The following is a 16,233-nucleotide window of genomic DNA, read 5'->3' on the forward strand; positions in this document are numbered from 1 at the left end:
CATAATTTCATTAAATAGACTTCTAATACCACACTTCCTTTCAGACTTTTTTTCTACTATATTCTTATATGTCTGAAAATTACTTCAATTATCCAACAAGTATTTAGTAGATATTATATTCAAATTGAAGCCTTTTAATACGAAGGAAATGGAAATGTAGTAAAGGTCGCAACTGCGGACGCTAGATTAATCAAACGCATCATAACTGCTGATGAGACGTGAGTTTATGAATATGACGTCGTAACTGTCTAACAATGTAGGGAGTGCCGCTCCAAAAATGAGTCGAAACCGGAAAACCAAAATTGGCTATATGGAGAATTGGATTAAGTCTTGACATACTTGTATTAAATTTGTATTAAAATACGTGAAACGTGTCTTTGAAACTTTTTCGAAATAAGATAACTTTTTCCAACGCTAAAAATACCTCTATAGAACCTCCGCGGCTTTTATGCCAACATACCTGTTAAAAAATAACAGCCTAAGGTCAAGATAGAAAAGTGTGATTGTAGGGAGGAGTTAAAATGACTATTTTCATTTCAATAACTGCAAAGACTGATATCAAAAGCAGGCATTTTTTTTGCGAATTGCGAAAAAAAAACAAAACAGTACGTAGTACATAAGATTTATTAAACATATATCTATAAAGTTTATATAATCTGTACTTTTTAGTATTTCTCCGTAGCACTCGGGTGTTTGGACTTATTCGAAAGGTCAGATGATATTCGCTCAGATTTACCTCGGGATAAAGTAGGGCTTGCATTAGGTGTAGCATTGAAACATTCTTTCGGTAAAAATCTGTATCGAAAAAATTAAATATTAATTAAACTAAATAACCAATTTTGGAACAAAACACCGTCCCCCAACCCATCGAACTTTCTTTCATCCAGCACTAAAACTTTTGAATAGGAATGGCTCTTACCTATGGATTACAGGTGATATTACAACTGCGTCTAACGTTTTCAAGTCCCTTGGTCCGCAGAGAAATGATGTGACAGTGCCAACTAGCAATGTTGATAAAACACCAATCACAGGTATCCAATGATACGATAAACGATATAAAGGAAATACGTCCGAGTCATCAACATAACCGGGTACCGTTATTGTGGAATTAGCGGGACACTCCGATACGAAAACTTCCAACTTATGCGAACCAAGTTGACCGCTTGCTATTGCTGCTTGTGTGCCAAAAGACACCCAACCAGACATAATTACGCCTGCAGCAGCGCCAGCTAAAGCACCTTTCTTTGTGCTCCATGGTACCAACATGCCGAGTGTGAATACACCACACGTGGTACTGCATTCAATGGCCACCAGCGAAGTCAGCACACTCAAAATGCCATCTAACTTTTCGAGTACAAAAATTAACGCAACCGAAATTACACCATGGATAACTATTACGAAGTTGACAAGTATTTTTGAAGCACGTTCGCTCAATTTAATCCCAAAACTGCCACGTACAATATCCTCAAAGATCACCAAAGAAGTACAATTAAATCCTAACGATAAAGAACTTAAGCCTGCGCCAAAGACGCCAGCTATAAAGATACCCGGTATGCCTCGTAGATGACCGACAGTTTGCATTACATAGATCGGTAATAACTGATCGGAATTCTGTAAAAAAGATGTAAATTAACTACTATCGAGTACCATATATAACTGTTAGGTAATATGATATTTACCGAAATGAGTCCAATGCTTAATGGATCACAGTTTCGATAGTAATCAAATATCAATAAACCGGCAAAACAACAAAACGAAATGAATATTATAGCACTGATCGCAAAGATGGCCATCGATTGCTGTGCTTTCTTCAAAGTCGGCAGGGACATGTAACGTTGAACCATAGCCTGACTTACACTATTATAGCTGGTCCAATAGAAAAAGCCACCACTCAATACAGCCCAAAATGACTGTCTCTCATATAATGATGGGGTTATACTGTAATAGAAGGATGATCGGAAGGATAGTCAGTTATATAATTGTAGAAAGTATTATGTGAATTGAAGTAAACGCTATAGTGATGTCAAATGACATTAATGCAATGGAAACAAAACCGCAACGATTAAATCATGTACTTGTAAGGAAAACTCTTTATTTGACAAGACATCTTTACGAATTTGAAATACTTATAATATTGACCAAGACAGCGCTACCAAATAATCTCCGAAAGAACAGTTCAGATCGGATCGTTCTAGCTTATAGCTGCCATACACACTGAACGATCAGAATTAAGTTCTTAGGAGGAATCTTTTGTATTTGAAAAAGCTATTTAAGTTTCGGTGAAAGTTAATGTTTTTTTCGTTTTTTATTTCAATGATTATTTGGACTTACTTAGCAAAAATGATGCGTCCGCCTTCAGCAGCGTGCTGAAATACTGGTCCAAATCCACCTGCATATATCACTCCAAGTATGACGACAACTATTATCCCAATAAACATAACAAATGTTTGCCATATATCAGTTTGAACCACAGCCTTAATACCTCCCTAAAAATTACGTTCAGATATTTATCATACTCGTTTTGGCAAAAAGGATAATGTTAAAAAAACAGGAAGGCCGATTTCGCTATATATTAGATAGTCGAAAAAGTCTTTTCGTATTTCTTTTTGCCATTTTTCTGCTAGAGACATTATTCCATCAGTGTAAATCGAAATTTCCAAAACGGAACCGAGCAAACCATTGTTGTGTTATACCGTACGTACTGATACAGCATCGTCTTCGTAAACTTTACAAATTTCATTGGTGGCTTTCGTGGCACTCTTCCCATTTTTATATAAAAATTTCAAAAATAGCTAATTTCTTCATTATTTTCACTAATTTTTAAACAGCTGTCATTTTTTTCAACTTCCCAGAATTTATTACGACTGCAACATCTATTGAAAATACGAAAAAACTTTTTCGACTACCAATATATAGTATTTATAGGTACTAAAACTTTAATTAAAGATATAAATATTCTGTTCCGCCCGAATTAATTAGTTTTTTTACCATCTGTAAGTATTACTATAGTTATATGAAGGGATATTACCAATATTGTGTAGATCACGACAATAAAACTGACGACACTGCTAGTTATGTAAACATTAATTCCAGTGACTAAGGAAGAACAATGGAAAATATATTATTCAAACTTTAAACGATTTTATGCTAAATAAGTTTCATCTTACCTTGATTAAATGCTAATGCTGGCACATATACAACTATTGGCATGTAAACTGTCTGAAGAGAAGAGTATAAATAATGATTGTAACCTTTCTTTGTCTTAACGAATTATTTCTTCCTTTATACCTACCATTTTCACAATAAACAAAACAGCAGCAATAGTTCGAACGCTCGCACCGAAACGAGTTTCCAAATACTAAAAATAAACAGGAAACATTTAAACTACATTTTCGAAAATGACTAGTGAACTTAAAATAAAGTCCTGTCTATGACAAATGGCAGTACTTGATAGGTTTATTATGATCTCACTCTCGATCCAAAACTAAAATCATTACCTTAAATACAAAAATATTTAATTAATATCCGTATAATACAACAAAAAGAAATTTCTCACCTCATAAGAAGAACTGACTCTTAATGCGCAAAAAACCGGCATATAGACTTTTGACACCACTATTGCCATGAAAAGTATCGATATAACGATTAACCAATATTGAGTTCCATAATTGTAGACTTCCGATGGTGTGCCCAGCATAGCTCCGCCAGAAATAAAGCTATTTCATAGAGATAAATCATATTTGTATTTCATTACATTCTTAAGAAAGCTCACCTATGCAGTGATGAGACCATATATTTTTAATTTACGGTGGTCACCTAAAAGCTTTTATACTTTTCTATCAAACCTCATAAAATAATGGCATACTAACCTAGCAACAAGGCTCATTGCCACTGGAAATAATTTCATTTGTCTGGATCCCAGCATATATTCACTCATTCCTTTAGAACCAAAGTCCGGTGCGTTATGGTCCTTGGGTTCCCCATCATTGCTTGGCTTAACCGGTTTCTTCCTAAATCAATTTAATGTATACTTTTTATTTATATATTATTGATTTTTATCTAATTTACCTTATGTAGCCGAAATAGACACCGATTCCCGTAGAGAACAACAATAGCGCTCCAAAGACACAGTAGTCGGGAATTGAAAAAAGTAATTGTGAATATTCTTGATTGGTTATCTATAAGAAGTAAAATAAATATTTTTATACATGGTCTTTGTAGAAATTACGTGTTAAATGTTAAACTAACTAAAATCAGTAGGCTCATATTATAATTACTAAAGAAAAATTTGATTAAAATCACCAATTTATGGTGCCAAATTGCATTATGCCGAGCGAAACATTCTTCTTCGGCGTAGAAACCACTTTTGCGGTTATGACCAAGTTTACAACAACACCGGGGATGATGAGTGACATGTAGAGTTTGGTGTTTGTTCGTCCTACTCAGTCCAAAGAAGCACCTATTGGCAATAGTGATTTCAAGGCTGATATTATGGTTGGTGTTAATGCTGGTCTCAAGATAGACGAAATTATCTACGACTTCGAAGTTAAGACTGGTAAGAATGACGTGGGAGCCAAGACGCGAGTGCGACGACTATTTATTTGGTGACTGGATATATTTAGTCTTGCCTTCGTTCACTACCAGACCCATTTGCCATTTACTTCAGTTCCTTATCCAGTCTGGAGAAAGCAGAACTAACGGTTACCAGTATCATGTTTGGTATTGCTGAACGTCAGTTTACACAGCCGTATTAGTTTTTCGGGCATACCAAATTCAGACAAAACAGCTCTTTTTCTGTCAAAAGCAGCTTTGAAATCGACGAGGAGGTGGTGTATGTCGATTCTCTTCTCACGGGTCTTTTCCAAGATTTAGCGCATTGTGAATTCCTGGTCGGTTGTAAAATTTCCAGGTTTAAAGCGCACTCGATAGAACCTTATATGCGAAGTTGAAGAGACTTATCCCATCCAGTTGACGCAGATTGTGGGGTTTCCATTTTTTTTGGGGATTGAGCAGATGAGCAAAGCACGCTTATCAGTTCTTCGCCACCGTATTTGAAAGCTTGGTATTCAATGCATCGGCTTCCGCCGCTTTGTTGTTCTTCAGACGGGTAATTGCTATTCGAACTTCCACATGGTCGGGCAATAGAGCGTCCGCTCCATCGTCATTGATTGGGGAATCGGGTTCATCATCTCCTGGGGTTAAGCTTTTATAGCCATTAATAATTTCAGTATGCTCTGGGCATCAGTCTCTAGATCACCTTTGGGGGTTCTACAAGTGTATGCTCCGGTCTTGAAACCTTCTGTTAGTCGCCATATATTTTCGTAGAATTTTGGAGCATTACTTCTGTCGGCCAGCTTGTCAAGCACTTCAGACTCACGCATTTCGGCCTCTCTCCTTGTTTGTCTGCAAATGCATTTCGCTTCCCTCTTCAACTCTCGGTATCTATATCATCCTGCACGTGTTGTGGTCGACTGTAACGCTGCGAGGTAGGGAGTCTGTTTTCTCTCCACTGCGACACGACATTTCTCATCGTGCCACCTGCTACTTTGCCTTTTCGGTCTGCAACATTATAGTGGTCCGAGTCGATGTTAGGACCTCGGAACGTACGCATGTCTAAAACACTGGAAATATGTCTTCCATCTATCACGACATGATCGGTTAGGTTGGTGGTTTTTGATCCGGAGACAGCCAGGTAGCTTGATAATTTTTCTTAAACGGGAATCTAGGACCTCATATAACCATATTTTCGTCGAAGTCGGCTGACTCAATCGATTATTTAGATATCTTCTGATGCTGACTGATGGACCGATAACGCTTTTGCTTTAAACTCTCTCTAGTGTTAAAATTATCTATTGCAAAGTCAAGACATCTGATAATTCAAAATATGCTTCTATGAGTAGTAGCCGTGTTTCAGTCCGAGTTTATCCATTTTCAACTATTCCAAAAGAACAAAGACAATTCACATACAAGCGATAAAACGTGTATCGGTACAATGGAATCCCCCATATTCGGTGTGTGGAACATAGAGAAAACATAAACCGATTTTGACCATTTTCAAACTATACTAAGTGGTTAGAATATATAACTCGTGGCCATGCCAAGCTTACCACTCAAAATATTCAAGTGTTGTGCATATTGCTTCAAAATTTTGGGTGGTAAGGTTTCAAACCTGACTGACATGCAATGAAAAAAAGATATTTTTTATTTTTTTAATTTAATTTCATTTGCACTATAATTTAAATTAATATTTATTTTTTTTTTTTAAATTGAAACACGAAGTTTAGTCGGTGTATCAGTTTAAAAGCAATAAAATCCGCCGCTTTTGTATAAACACAGAAGAGCTAATTTGCGTTTTACTCATTAAACGTAATAAATTAAAAACTATAACTATAATTAAATAATTTAATTTAGTTTACTTCTGCTTACTAAAACACAAAAAAGCCAAACTGAAAAAAATCCCGAATGAACGAAAAAGACCGAAAGAAAATTTAAGAAAGTATAGTGGTAAGGTTTGCGTGACCACGAGTGTAGATATATTTCTCTTTTATTAGTTTATCTTACCTTATATTGCATTGTAAAGAATTAACGATAAGCGACGATAAAAAGAAGATTGTTTTTAGTCGTGTATGCTTTATTGCTAGGCCTTTAAAACTATTTTGGTAATATCAGATAACGGTCGCAATGTTCAAAATTTTTTCCAAGCTGTTGCAATTTTACGAGCAGTTTTTTTTATAAAAGTTGTCTACTCAACCAGTGCCTTTAAACAATTTTATTGCCACAATTAAAAGAGCTAATAAATATGTATGTATATGGTATATGTGATATGACAATGTAGTTGATATCCACTTTGAAAGATGAAAAATGCTCACTAAATCTGGTTTAAATATTATTTATCACTTTCATTATCTTTTTGCAATTAAATAATTCAAATTTTTTGGCCAGTCAGGACATCATTCTCGACACTTTTATAATTTTTTAAATTGTTTTTCTTTAGACAAACATAATTTTCTGTTTGAATTTATGTATGTATATAAAAAAAATAAATTGAATTTTTTTTTTCAAAAACCTAATATATAGTATAAATAAAGATAATAAAATGAATAAACTTTATTCTTAATAATATCGCAAAATTAGATTTCTGATGTAATTTTTTTTCTTGTTATGTAAGGGACTTTTGTAAAAATTCACTGATTGCGATTGTGCTCCATTTCGTGGGTTTCTGACCTTTTACAGGATTATTTTTCCAAAACAGGACTTTTTAGAAATATATTTATGATTTTTACCATTGTGTGCTCAAAAGTATATCGTTTTTATTTCTCTACAATTAGTTTTTAATACTTTATATTCTTCTCAGGTTTTTAAACATTCAACTGGCACACTAAAAAAATAGTTTAGTCAGTTTGCTGTTATAATAAGATAGTATAGCGACCGAAAACTAATTCGTTTTATACATATCAAAAGAATGCTTCCACACAAATCAGATATCAAAAATATACTAAGCTCATAATAAGAAGAAAGCCACTGAGATACTATTAAGTAGTTAGTGCCATTATCGCATATAAACTAGGTAGTGTACTTAGTGTTGCCATAAATACTGTTACAAATCTTACAATACATACAGCGAGAACATATTGACAGAAAAAAAGTGCCGTTATTATACTCTCGCAACATGTTATTATAGAGTATTATGCTTTTGGTCAACTTACGGTTGTTTGTAATGACTAAAATTAAATGAGATAGATACTTATATAAATGATCTTGATAATTATTTATATACATAAGTATATGTATTATATTTATGTATAGTCTTATTGTGCACATCTTCCAGACCACTTTTACCATATTTACTCAGAACAAATCCTTTCGACACAACAAATCGCAAATTTTTACAGTCTGTTGATAACACACCCTGTCTTCCATATAAGGCTTAACTACTAAAAGTGACTTCCTACGTACGTTAGAAGCATTAACTTTCGCAGCCAAGATGCATCGGAAATATTTGATAGGAGTCCGTTTCAAAATTGTACAAAGAGCGTGGCACCGCCCACAATTAGGTGAAAACTCATAACTCGGTACCAACTGAACCGAATTCAAGCAAATTAGATCATATTACTCTAACGTTCTTACATTAAAATGCAAAAATCAGATAAAAACGCCTCCTTCCTTTATAACAAAATTCGAATTCCGGTATACAAACCAAAAACCAATCAATAGCTTTATCGGAATAAAAGTTTGCACGAATAGTCTTTGAGGTGTATTACCTTATGAAAAAAATTATCCGAATCGGACCAAACCTATTCAACTCCGCAGATACCGAATATGTTTCAAAAAGAACAGAGTTTTATGTATATATGTATATAAAGTTTATTTAATCTATGTACATATGTATATATTTTAGTATTTCTCCGTAGCACTCCTCGTGTGTTTGGACTTATTCGAAAGGTCAGATAATATTCGCTCAGATTTACCTCGGGATAAAATAGGGCTTGCATTGGGTGTAGCATTAAAACATTCCTTCGGTAAAAATCTGTATCGAAAAAAAAGAAATATTAATATAAACTAAATAACAAATTTTGCAAAGAAAAATTGTCCCCACCCATCGGACCTTCTTTCATCCAAAACTAAAACTTTCGAACTCGCGTGTATAAGAATAGTTCTTACCTATGGATTACAGGTGAAATTACAACTGCGTCCAACGTTTTCAAGTCTCTTGGTCCGCAAAGGAAAGATGTGACAGTGCCAACCAACAATGTTGATAAAACACCAATCACAGGTATCCAATGATACGACAAACGATATAACGGAAATACGTCCGACTCATCAACATAATCGGGTTCAGTTATTGTTGAATTAGCAGGACACTCCGATACGAAAACTTGCAACTTATGCGAACCAAGTTGACCGCTTGCCATTGCTGCTTGTGTGCCAAAAGACACCCAACCTGACATAATTGCGCCTGCAGCAGCGCCGGCCAAAGCACCTTTCGTTGTGCTATATGGTACCAACATTCCGAGTGTGAATATACCACAACTGGTGCCAGTTTCAATGGCAACCAGCGAAGACACTACACTCAAAATGCCACTTAACTTTTCGAGTACAAAAATTAATGCAACCGCTATTATACCCTGAATAATTATTGTGAATTTGACAAGAATCGTTGAAGCGCGTTCGCTTAGCTTCACTTTAAAACTAGCACGCACAATATCCTGAAGGATCACCAAAGCAGCACAATTAAATCCCATTGATAAAGAACTTAAGCCTGCGCCAAAGACGCCGGCTATAAAGAGACCCGGTATGCCTTGCAGATGACCAACCGTATGCATTACATAGATCGGTAGTAATTGATCGTTATTCTGTAAGAAAATTAACTAATTCGATTGAGTACCATATAAATGGTAATGTAATATTTACCGAGATAAGTCCAGCGCTTAGTGGATCACAGTTTCGATAGTAATCAAATATCAATAAACCGGCGAAACAGCAAAACGAAATGAATATTATAGCACTGATCGCAAAAATCGTCATCGATTGCTGTGCTTTTTTCAATGTCGGCAGGGACATGTAGCGTTGAACCATCGTCTGGTTTACACTATTAATACTGGTCCAATAGAAAAAGCCACCAATCAATACAGCCCACAATGACTGTCTCTCATATAAAGATGGGTTTATACTGTAATAGAGAAATATTACGTAGACTAGGAATTTATATAATTGTAGAATGATGTGAAAAGAAAGAAATCGTCATAGTGGTATTGCTGCAGTGGGATATGAACGCACTTATTTTTCATTCAACGATTATTTGGACTTACTTAGCAAATATGATGCGCCCACCTTCAGCAGCGTGCTGAAATACTGGTCCAAATCCACCTGCATATATTGTTCCAAGTAGGACGACAACTATAAGCCCAATAAACATAACCAATGTTTGCCATGCATCTGTATGGATCACAGCTTTAATACCACCCTAAAATTTATGTTTAGATAGTTAATTCTTCCATATTCGTTAAGCCTAAAATGGTGGTTTTAAGGAGACAGGTAGACCGATTTACCCAATATTGAAAAAGGAACTAACTAGTACTAATTACAGTTATTAAATATTATTATTTGTTTCTGAAAATAATTGTAGATTCGTCACAATTCTCTGAAGTAGTACTGATCTCTTTCCTTTTGACTCTGTTAGTGTATAGTTTTGATTTTTTTAGTATAATCTTCCTCTTTCGATTGGCAACTCAACAAGAAAGGCGTTAATACTAAGTCGATAAGAAGGTCCATTTAATTACTATAATGTCCGCATGCGAGTGTCTCTTATTTAGTATATCTTTATATTAACCTCTTATATACTATATGTCTATATATTACCAATATTGTGTAGATCACTACAATTAAGCTGATGAAGCTACTAGTGATGTATACATTTATTCCAGTGACCACGGAGCAATAATAGAAAAATATATTAATCAAACTTTTCATGTTGTCTTGATAAAATATAGCATTTTACTTTCATCTTACCTTGATTAAACGCTAATGAGGGCACATATAAAACTATTGGCAAGTACAACATCTGAAGCGAATGGTATAAATAATGATTTCAACATTTCGTGATCTAAACGAAGTATTTCTTTATACCTACCAAGTTAAAAGTAAACAGAACCGCGGCAATAGTCCGAACACTGCCGCCGAAACGAATTTCCAAATATTAAAAGTAAACGCAAATTTTTTGTTTGTAAATTTGAAGAGATGAGAGTAAATTTTTGAAAAGAGCTCGGCAACCTAAAATCAGGAAAATTTCTTTACATAATGAAGCAACCTTATATTTATGTATTATAAAAATATCCATGCTGTTAACCCTAGTTAAATTAGCTTTATACCATTGACAGAGGGCAGCGATGAATTCAGGAGTTACTGAAGATAAGTGCTTTGCTAACTCCCATTTAATCCTCAAAATTTTAGAGAGTTAGCTGCATTTTCGTGGGCAACATTGTTAAAAGTGCCCAATTTTAATATATTGTGAATGAAAATCAAGCAATACAGACAGCTGTTTTCAAATTTTCAATAATAAAACAAGAAGTTTTATGTTATGATGCAGTTTGTAGAATAACGTGTTGATATGTTTTTGTAATAAAAAACGGTTTTGTAAAATTTGGTCGGCTAACAACCGCAATGTTTATCCTCTATCCATTTTCATTGAAAATATTATAAAAATGACAATCAGCTGTTAACTCGCATAGCTGTCGCCTGTCACCTACAAATTTGGATCTGATTAAGTAAGCACTTAATCCGGCTTAAAACTGCCGTCTGTTAGGGCTATTACACAACATTTCAAGGACTGGTTCGACGAAGTTTTATTACATGAAAATATATCTTTCCTTTCCAACCTAATAATCAAGTTTTGGTAGAATGATTTAAATATTTAAACTAAAGCATAATTTTAAGGATTTCCAAAATGTTTTCTGAAATTTCTAAATAAGGATGCAATTCTAAAATACTACCTTCTGCTTGAGAAAAAAATTATGCGGGGACAAACTTGATCATGATTTCTACGGAGTAAATCCTGCTTTTAGCACAATCCATCATATTCACGAATGTAACATTTTCCGTGAAATTAGGCTATTTGATTTCTCAGAAATTGTATACCTGGTATAATTTTGAAGAGGGTATAAATTACACAAGAAGTAGATAAATGTACAAATTTATGATAAATTTTTGATATGATTTTTTTTTGGCTATATTAGATTAATGTGTACATATGTATGAACAAAAATCTTTTGGGGAACTATAAAATGTTTATAACTGTAATCTGGTCATAATTATTTTGTAATCAGTCTTGTATACATACACACATACTTATATTATTTGAATGTGGATTTTTGTTGCCTAACAGTCGCCCCATTTTTGCAATTCCTGCGAAATGGTATTTTAGTCCATCAAAAGAGGTCTTTTATTTGATGAAAAACTCTTAGTGTACGTACGCACCGTACCGGCCTAAAAATGCCTAAAAGAAACATATGTTTAAATCTAAAAGCTAAGAATACTTTTAAATATGAAAAGTTGATGATCTGACCCTCAGTCACAAATAAAATGATTAGTTTTAATAAAAAGCTATTTTATTAATATAATACAACAAAAAGAAAATACCCACCTCATAAGAAGAACTAACTTTTAACACGGAAAATACTGGCATATACACTTTTGACACCGTAATTGCCATCAAAATGATCGGTATAATGATGAACCAATATTGAGTTCCATAATTGTAGATTTCCGATGGTGTGCCCAGCATAGTTGCGCCAGAAATGTAGCTATTTTCATAAGAACAAATATTTTTTGTAAATCATTATGTTATTAAGGAAGCAAATTCTAGTATGAAGAAGCGAAGAGGCAATATAAGATTAATTTTTATGTCTAGTGCCCAAACCCACTTTACTTTCTTAGCAAACGTCATTAAATAATGGCATACTAACCTAGCAACAAGGCTCATTGCCACTGGAAATACTTTCATTTGTCTGGATCCCAGCATATATTCATTCATTCTTTTAGAACCAAAGTCGGGTACGTTATGATCGTTTGGTTCTTCATCGCGACTTGATTTAACCGGTTTCTTTCTGAATTAAGCAAGTTTAGTAAATATTTATTATTGATTTTCATTGTACGAGCATTTATTACCTTATGTAGCCAAAATAGATACCGATTCCTGTGGAGAACAACAAAAGCGCTCCAAAGACACAGTAGTCGGGAATTGAAAAATGAAATTGCGAATATTTTGCATAGTTGGAAGTCTTTAATAAGAAATGTAAATATTTCTATACATGATCTCAGTGAAAAAGTCATTATAATTAAATATGTGTTTAAAGTTAATCTGAGTAAATGAAATCAGTGTATGTATGATCTATGATCACTAGAGAAAACGTGAATCAAGATCACCAATTCCTGGTGCCAAATTTCATTGCGATATTTTTTTACGCTAACCGTTAGATCCTTTTGCCTTAAAACTCTCATTAATGTCAAAAATATGTTTTGTAAAGCTTATAATTCAAAATGTGGTTCTATGAGAAGTAGCCGTGGTTCAGTCCGAGTTTGATCGTATTTGACCATTAAATCGTTCTTAATGAACGGTATGAGATCATTGTACCCTAAAACTTTTCTAAAAGTAAATTATTTTTGAAACATCTGTTTTCACCAAGTGTTACGGAAATAAACCACCATTACGGAACCCCTCCTTTTCGATGTGTGGAACATAGAGAAAATGCAGACCGATTTTAACTATTTTCAAGCTGAATCAAGTGATTATTAGGATTAGAGAACAAAAACAAATTTTAATATTCGAAATCTCTTGTTTGTTTTTTCAAAATATTCTCCATTGAAAGCTATATTATACATATTATATGCGTTTAAACCAATTGTCGAAGCACTTTTGGTACTCTGATTGAGGTATCTCCAAAACATGCGTGTCGAAAACGTTAACCTCTTAGTTTATTTTTTACGTACGAGAATAAAAAGAAGTTATTTATTGCAAAGTCGGGACTATATGAAGGATAACTTATTAAATCGATGTTTTGAGTGCTCAAAAATGCAGTTGCTTCAGTCTATATGTGAGAGCTCGCATTGTCATGGTGATCGGTCTCGGGCGGTTGACTTTCCAGATATATTGAAAGACAACTGGCAAAAAAAAGGTCAAGTGCTAAACGGATTATACTGTTCTGCGTTGCTTTTGTGGTTTGGTTGTTTCAAAAAAACCAGGTAACCATTCGCTTTGAATAGCTTCATACGCGAACAATTCTACGACCTCGATTGAATACACCATACCATCGATTAACATTATTACTTGATGGTGCTTCAATGTCAAAAATGGAATTAACTTCGCCGATACAGTCTTACTGAGTTAATCTGCGTTGCAAGTATAAAAAAATATTCGCGCAAAAATGTTTGAGATTTAATTCCATTTTTTGATCGAAATGAATATAATAAGTTACTGTAAACAACAAAAATAGCCGTCGTATGTCAAAACGTTCTGAGTATGTAGATCATCAAAAATTTCTAACTTTACAGTTTGTAACACTGCGGTTGTCAAATCCCGAAATATAAAGGCAAAGTAATATGTATAACACTAAGACTGTAATGAAAATTTGATAAAGTAATTCTAATAGTTTATCATATACTATACATATGCATATGAAAATACACCATTTTCTTCAATTGTATTTCTTATTTAACACAGCAAGTAATGAAATGCTCAAATTAAAATTTATTTCGTTGATTACCATACGTCCTTGTATTCTAATATTTCTTACCCTGTTCTGCATTTTGAAGAATCAATAATAGCGACGATAAAAAGCTAGATTATATTTATTCATATATTCTCTGTATTTAAATTATTTTAGCACTATCAGACAACCGCTGCAATATCACTGAAATTCGCATACACTTCGCTTTGGCAAAATTTTAGCTAATAACTTCTTTTTTCTTTTCTTTTTTCTTATTAATTCTCTAACCAACTAGTTTGTTTAGCAAATTTATTGCACTAATTAAAATAGCTAATAAATAAATGTGATATATGACGAGAATATAGTATGTAGTATAGAGTGTCTAATACTTTGATGCTAATATTCTGTTTGATTAAAAAAAACTTTGATAAACAATGCTCACTAAATCTTGTTTAAATATTGATCAATGACAACTACGACAATATTCTTTTATCAATTGTTTCAAATTTATTGACAAGAGGACATCTTTCCCGAAAAAAATTTGGTTTTTTTTTTATAAAATTTCAAAATAAAGAAATCCTAATCTCGCAAAACCAAAAAAATTATATGAACATAAAAAATAAAATTCAAAAATTATAATTTAAATATAATCGCAATCTTTGATAACAAATATGACACAATATTGCTTATTGTATTTATGGTCTTTATGGTATATGTCGACCGAAATAAATTAGTTTTATGTACTTCCACACAAACCAGATACCAAAAATATACTAAGCTCATAATTGGAAGGAAGTCACTGAAGCAACTTTAAGTGTTTAGTGTGATATCATATCGCATAAACTAGTTATTATGTGTATATAGGGTGTCTCAAAGTGATGGTTTTCAGCAACACGTAAATTATGTTCTTCTTTGAAGACCTTCACAGTTGACGAAGTTAAAACAGTATTCCGACCTAATTTTATACGAAATTTTCGAAGTGCGGCCGCCAAGCTTTCCTTATTGTTGAAATAGTGTTCCATATGGAAGAGACGTTGTTCTATCGTATAACGCTCTATTTTTACTAAGCCTAAACTGTCGGTTTGTCTTTTGTTTTAAGGTACATGGCATGTTTAAATTTTGCGTTAATTTTAAGCCACCCTGTATTTAATTCCAGAGATTTTAAGCTCCGAGAAATGTGCTCTCATACAGCAAACATAATTTCATTAAATAGACTTCTAATACCACACTTCCTTTCAGACTTTTTATTCTACTATATTCTTATATGTCTGAAAATTACTTCAATTATCCAACAAGTATTTAGTAGATATTATATTCAAATTGAAGCCTTTTAATACGAAGGAAATGGAAATGTAGTAAAGGTCGCAACTGCGGACGCTAGATTAATCAAACGCATCATAACTGCTGATGAGACGTGAGTTTATGAATATGACATCGTCACTGTCTAACAATGTAGGGAGTGCCGCTCCAAAAATAAGTCGAAACCGGAAAACCAAAATTGGCTATATGGAGAATTGGATTAAGTCTTGACATGCTTGTATTAAATTTGTATTAAAATACGTGAAACGTGTCTTTGAAATTTTTTCGAAATAAGATAACTTTTTCCAACGCTAAAAATACCTCTACAGAACCTCCGCGGCTTTTATGCCAACATACCTGTTAAAAAATAACAGACTAAGGTCAAGATAGAAAAGTGTGATTGTAGGGAGGAGTTAAAATGACTATTTTCATTTCAATAACTGCAAAGATTGATATTAAAAGCAGGCATTTTTTTGCGAATTACGAAAAAAAATCAAAAACATTACATAGTACATAAGATTTATTAAACATATATCTATAAAGTTTATATAATCTGTACTTTCTAGTATTTCTCCGCAGCACTCGGGTGTTTGGACTTATTCGAAAGGTCAGATGATATTCGCTCAGATTTACCTCGGGATAAAGTAGGGCTTGCATTAGGTGTAGCATTGAAACATTCTCTCGGTAAAAATCTGTATCGAAAAAATGAAATATTAATTAAACTAAATAACAA

The 16,233-nt window shown here is 33.5% G+C and overlaps 2 protein-coding genes across 3 annotated transcripts in view; both read right to left on the reverse strand.

Moving 5' to 3' along the window:
- Positions 1-664: 664 nt before the first annotated feature.
- On the reverse strand, positions 665-7,420 carry LOC120769732 (sodium-coupled monocarboxylate transporter 2-like). 2 transcript variants are annotated; one of them, XM_040096882.1, is made up of 11 exons: positions 7,284-7,420; positions 4,069-4,178; positions 3,870-4,010; positions 3,557-3,716; positions 3,293-3,358; positions 3,168-3,219; positions 3,029-3,096; positions 2,332-2,486; positions 1,680-1,938; positions 920-1,611; positions 665-795 (listed from the first exon to the last, which is right to left on the reverse strand). In XM_040096882.1, exons 1-11 carry the CDS (start codon positions 7,284-7,286, stop codon positions 666-668), a joined length of 1,836 nt encoding a protein of 611 aa, XP_039952816.1. In that variant the 5' UTR covers positions 7,287-7,420; the 3' UTR covers position 665. The 2 variants fall into 2 exon arrangements, with proteins under 2 accessions (XP_039952816.1, XP_039952815.1); XM_040096881.1 differs by lacking the exon at positions 7,284-7,420 and adding an exon at positions 6,562-6,708.
- A 974-nt stretch (positions 7,421-8,394) lies between these two features.
- The window catches only part of LOC120767688 (sodium-coupled monocarboxylate transporter 2-like), a 13,307-nt gene continuing 5,468 nt past the window's right edge, over positions 8,395-16,233 (reverse strand). The window contains exons 10-20 of the mRNA XM_040093879.1: positions 16,134-16,192; positions 12,664-12,776; positions 12,462-12,602; positions 12,142-12,299; positions 10,631-10,698; positions 10,512-10,561; positions 10,360-10,429; positions 9,810-9,964; positions 9,412-9,670; positions 8,662-9,353; positions 8,395-8,527 (exon numbers count right to left, since the gene is read on the reverse strand). Of these exons, the coding sequence (XP_039949813.1) occupies positions 8,395-8,527; positions 8,662-9,353; positions 9,412-9,670; positions 9,810-9,964; positions 10,360-10,429; positions 10,512-10,561; positions 10,631-10,698; positions 12,142-12,299; positions 12,462-12,602; positions 12,664-12,776; positions 16,134-16,192 (1,898 nt within the window). The remainder of the gene's footprint in view (positions 8,528-8,661; positions 9,354-9,411; positions 9,671-9,809; positions 9,965-10,359; positions 10,430-10,511; positions 10,562-10,630; positions 10,699-12,141; positions 12,300-12,461; positions 12,603-12,663; positions 12,777-16,133; positions 16,193-16,233) is intronic.

This window comes from Bactrocera tryoni, chromosome 2, assembly GCF_016617805.1.
Source record: "Bactrocera tryoni isolate S06 chromosome 2, CSIRO_BtryS06_freeze2, whole genome shotgun sequence".
Lineage (NCBI taxonomy): Eukaryota > Metazoa > Arthropoda > Insecta > Diptera > Tephritidae > Bactrocera > Bactrocera tryoni.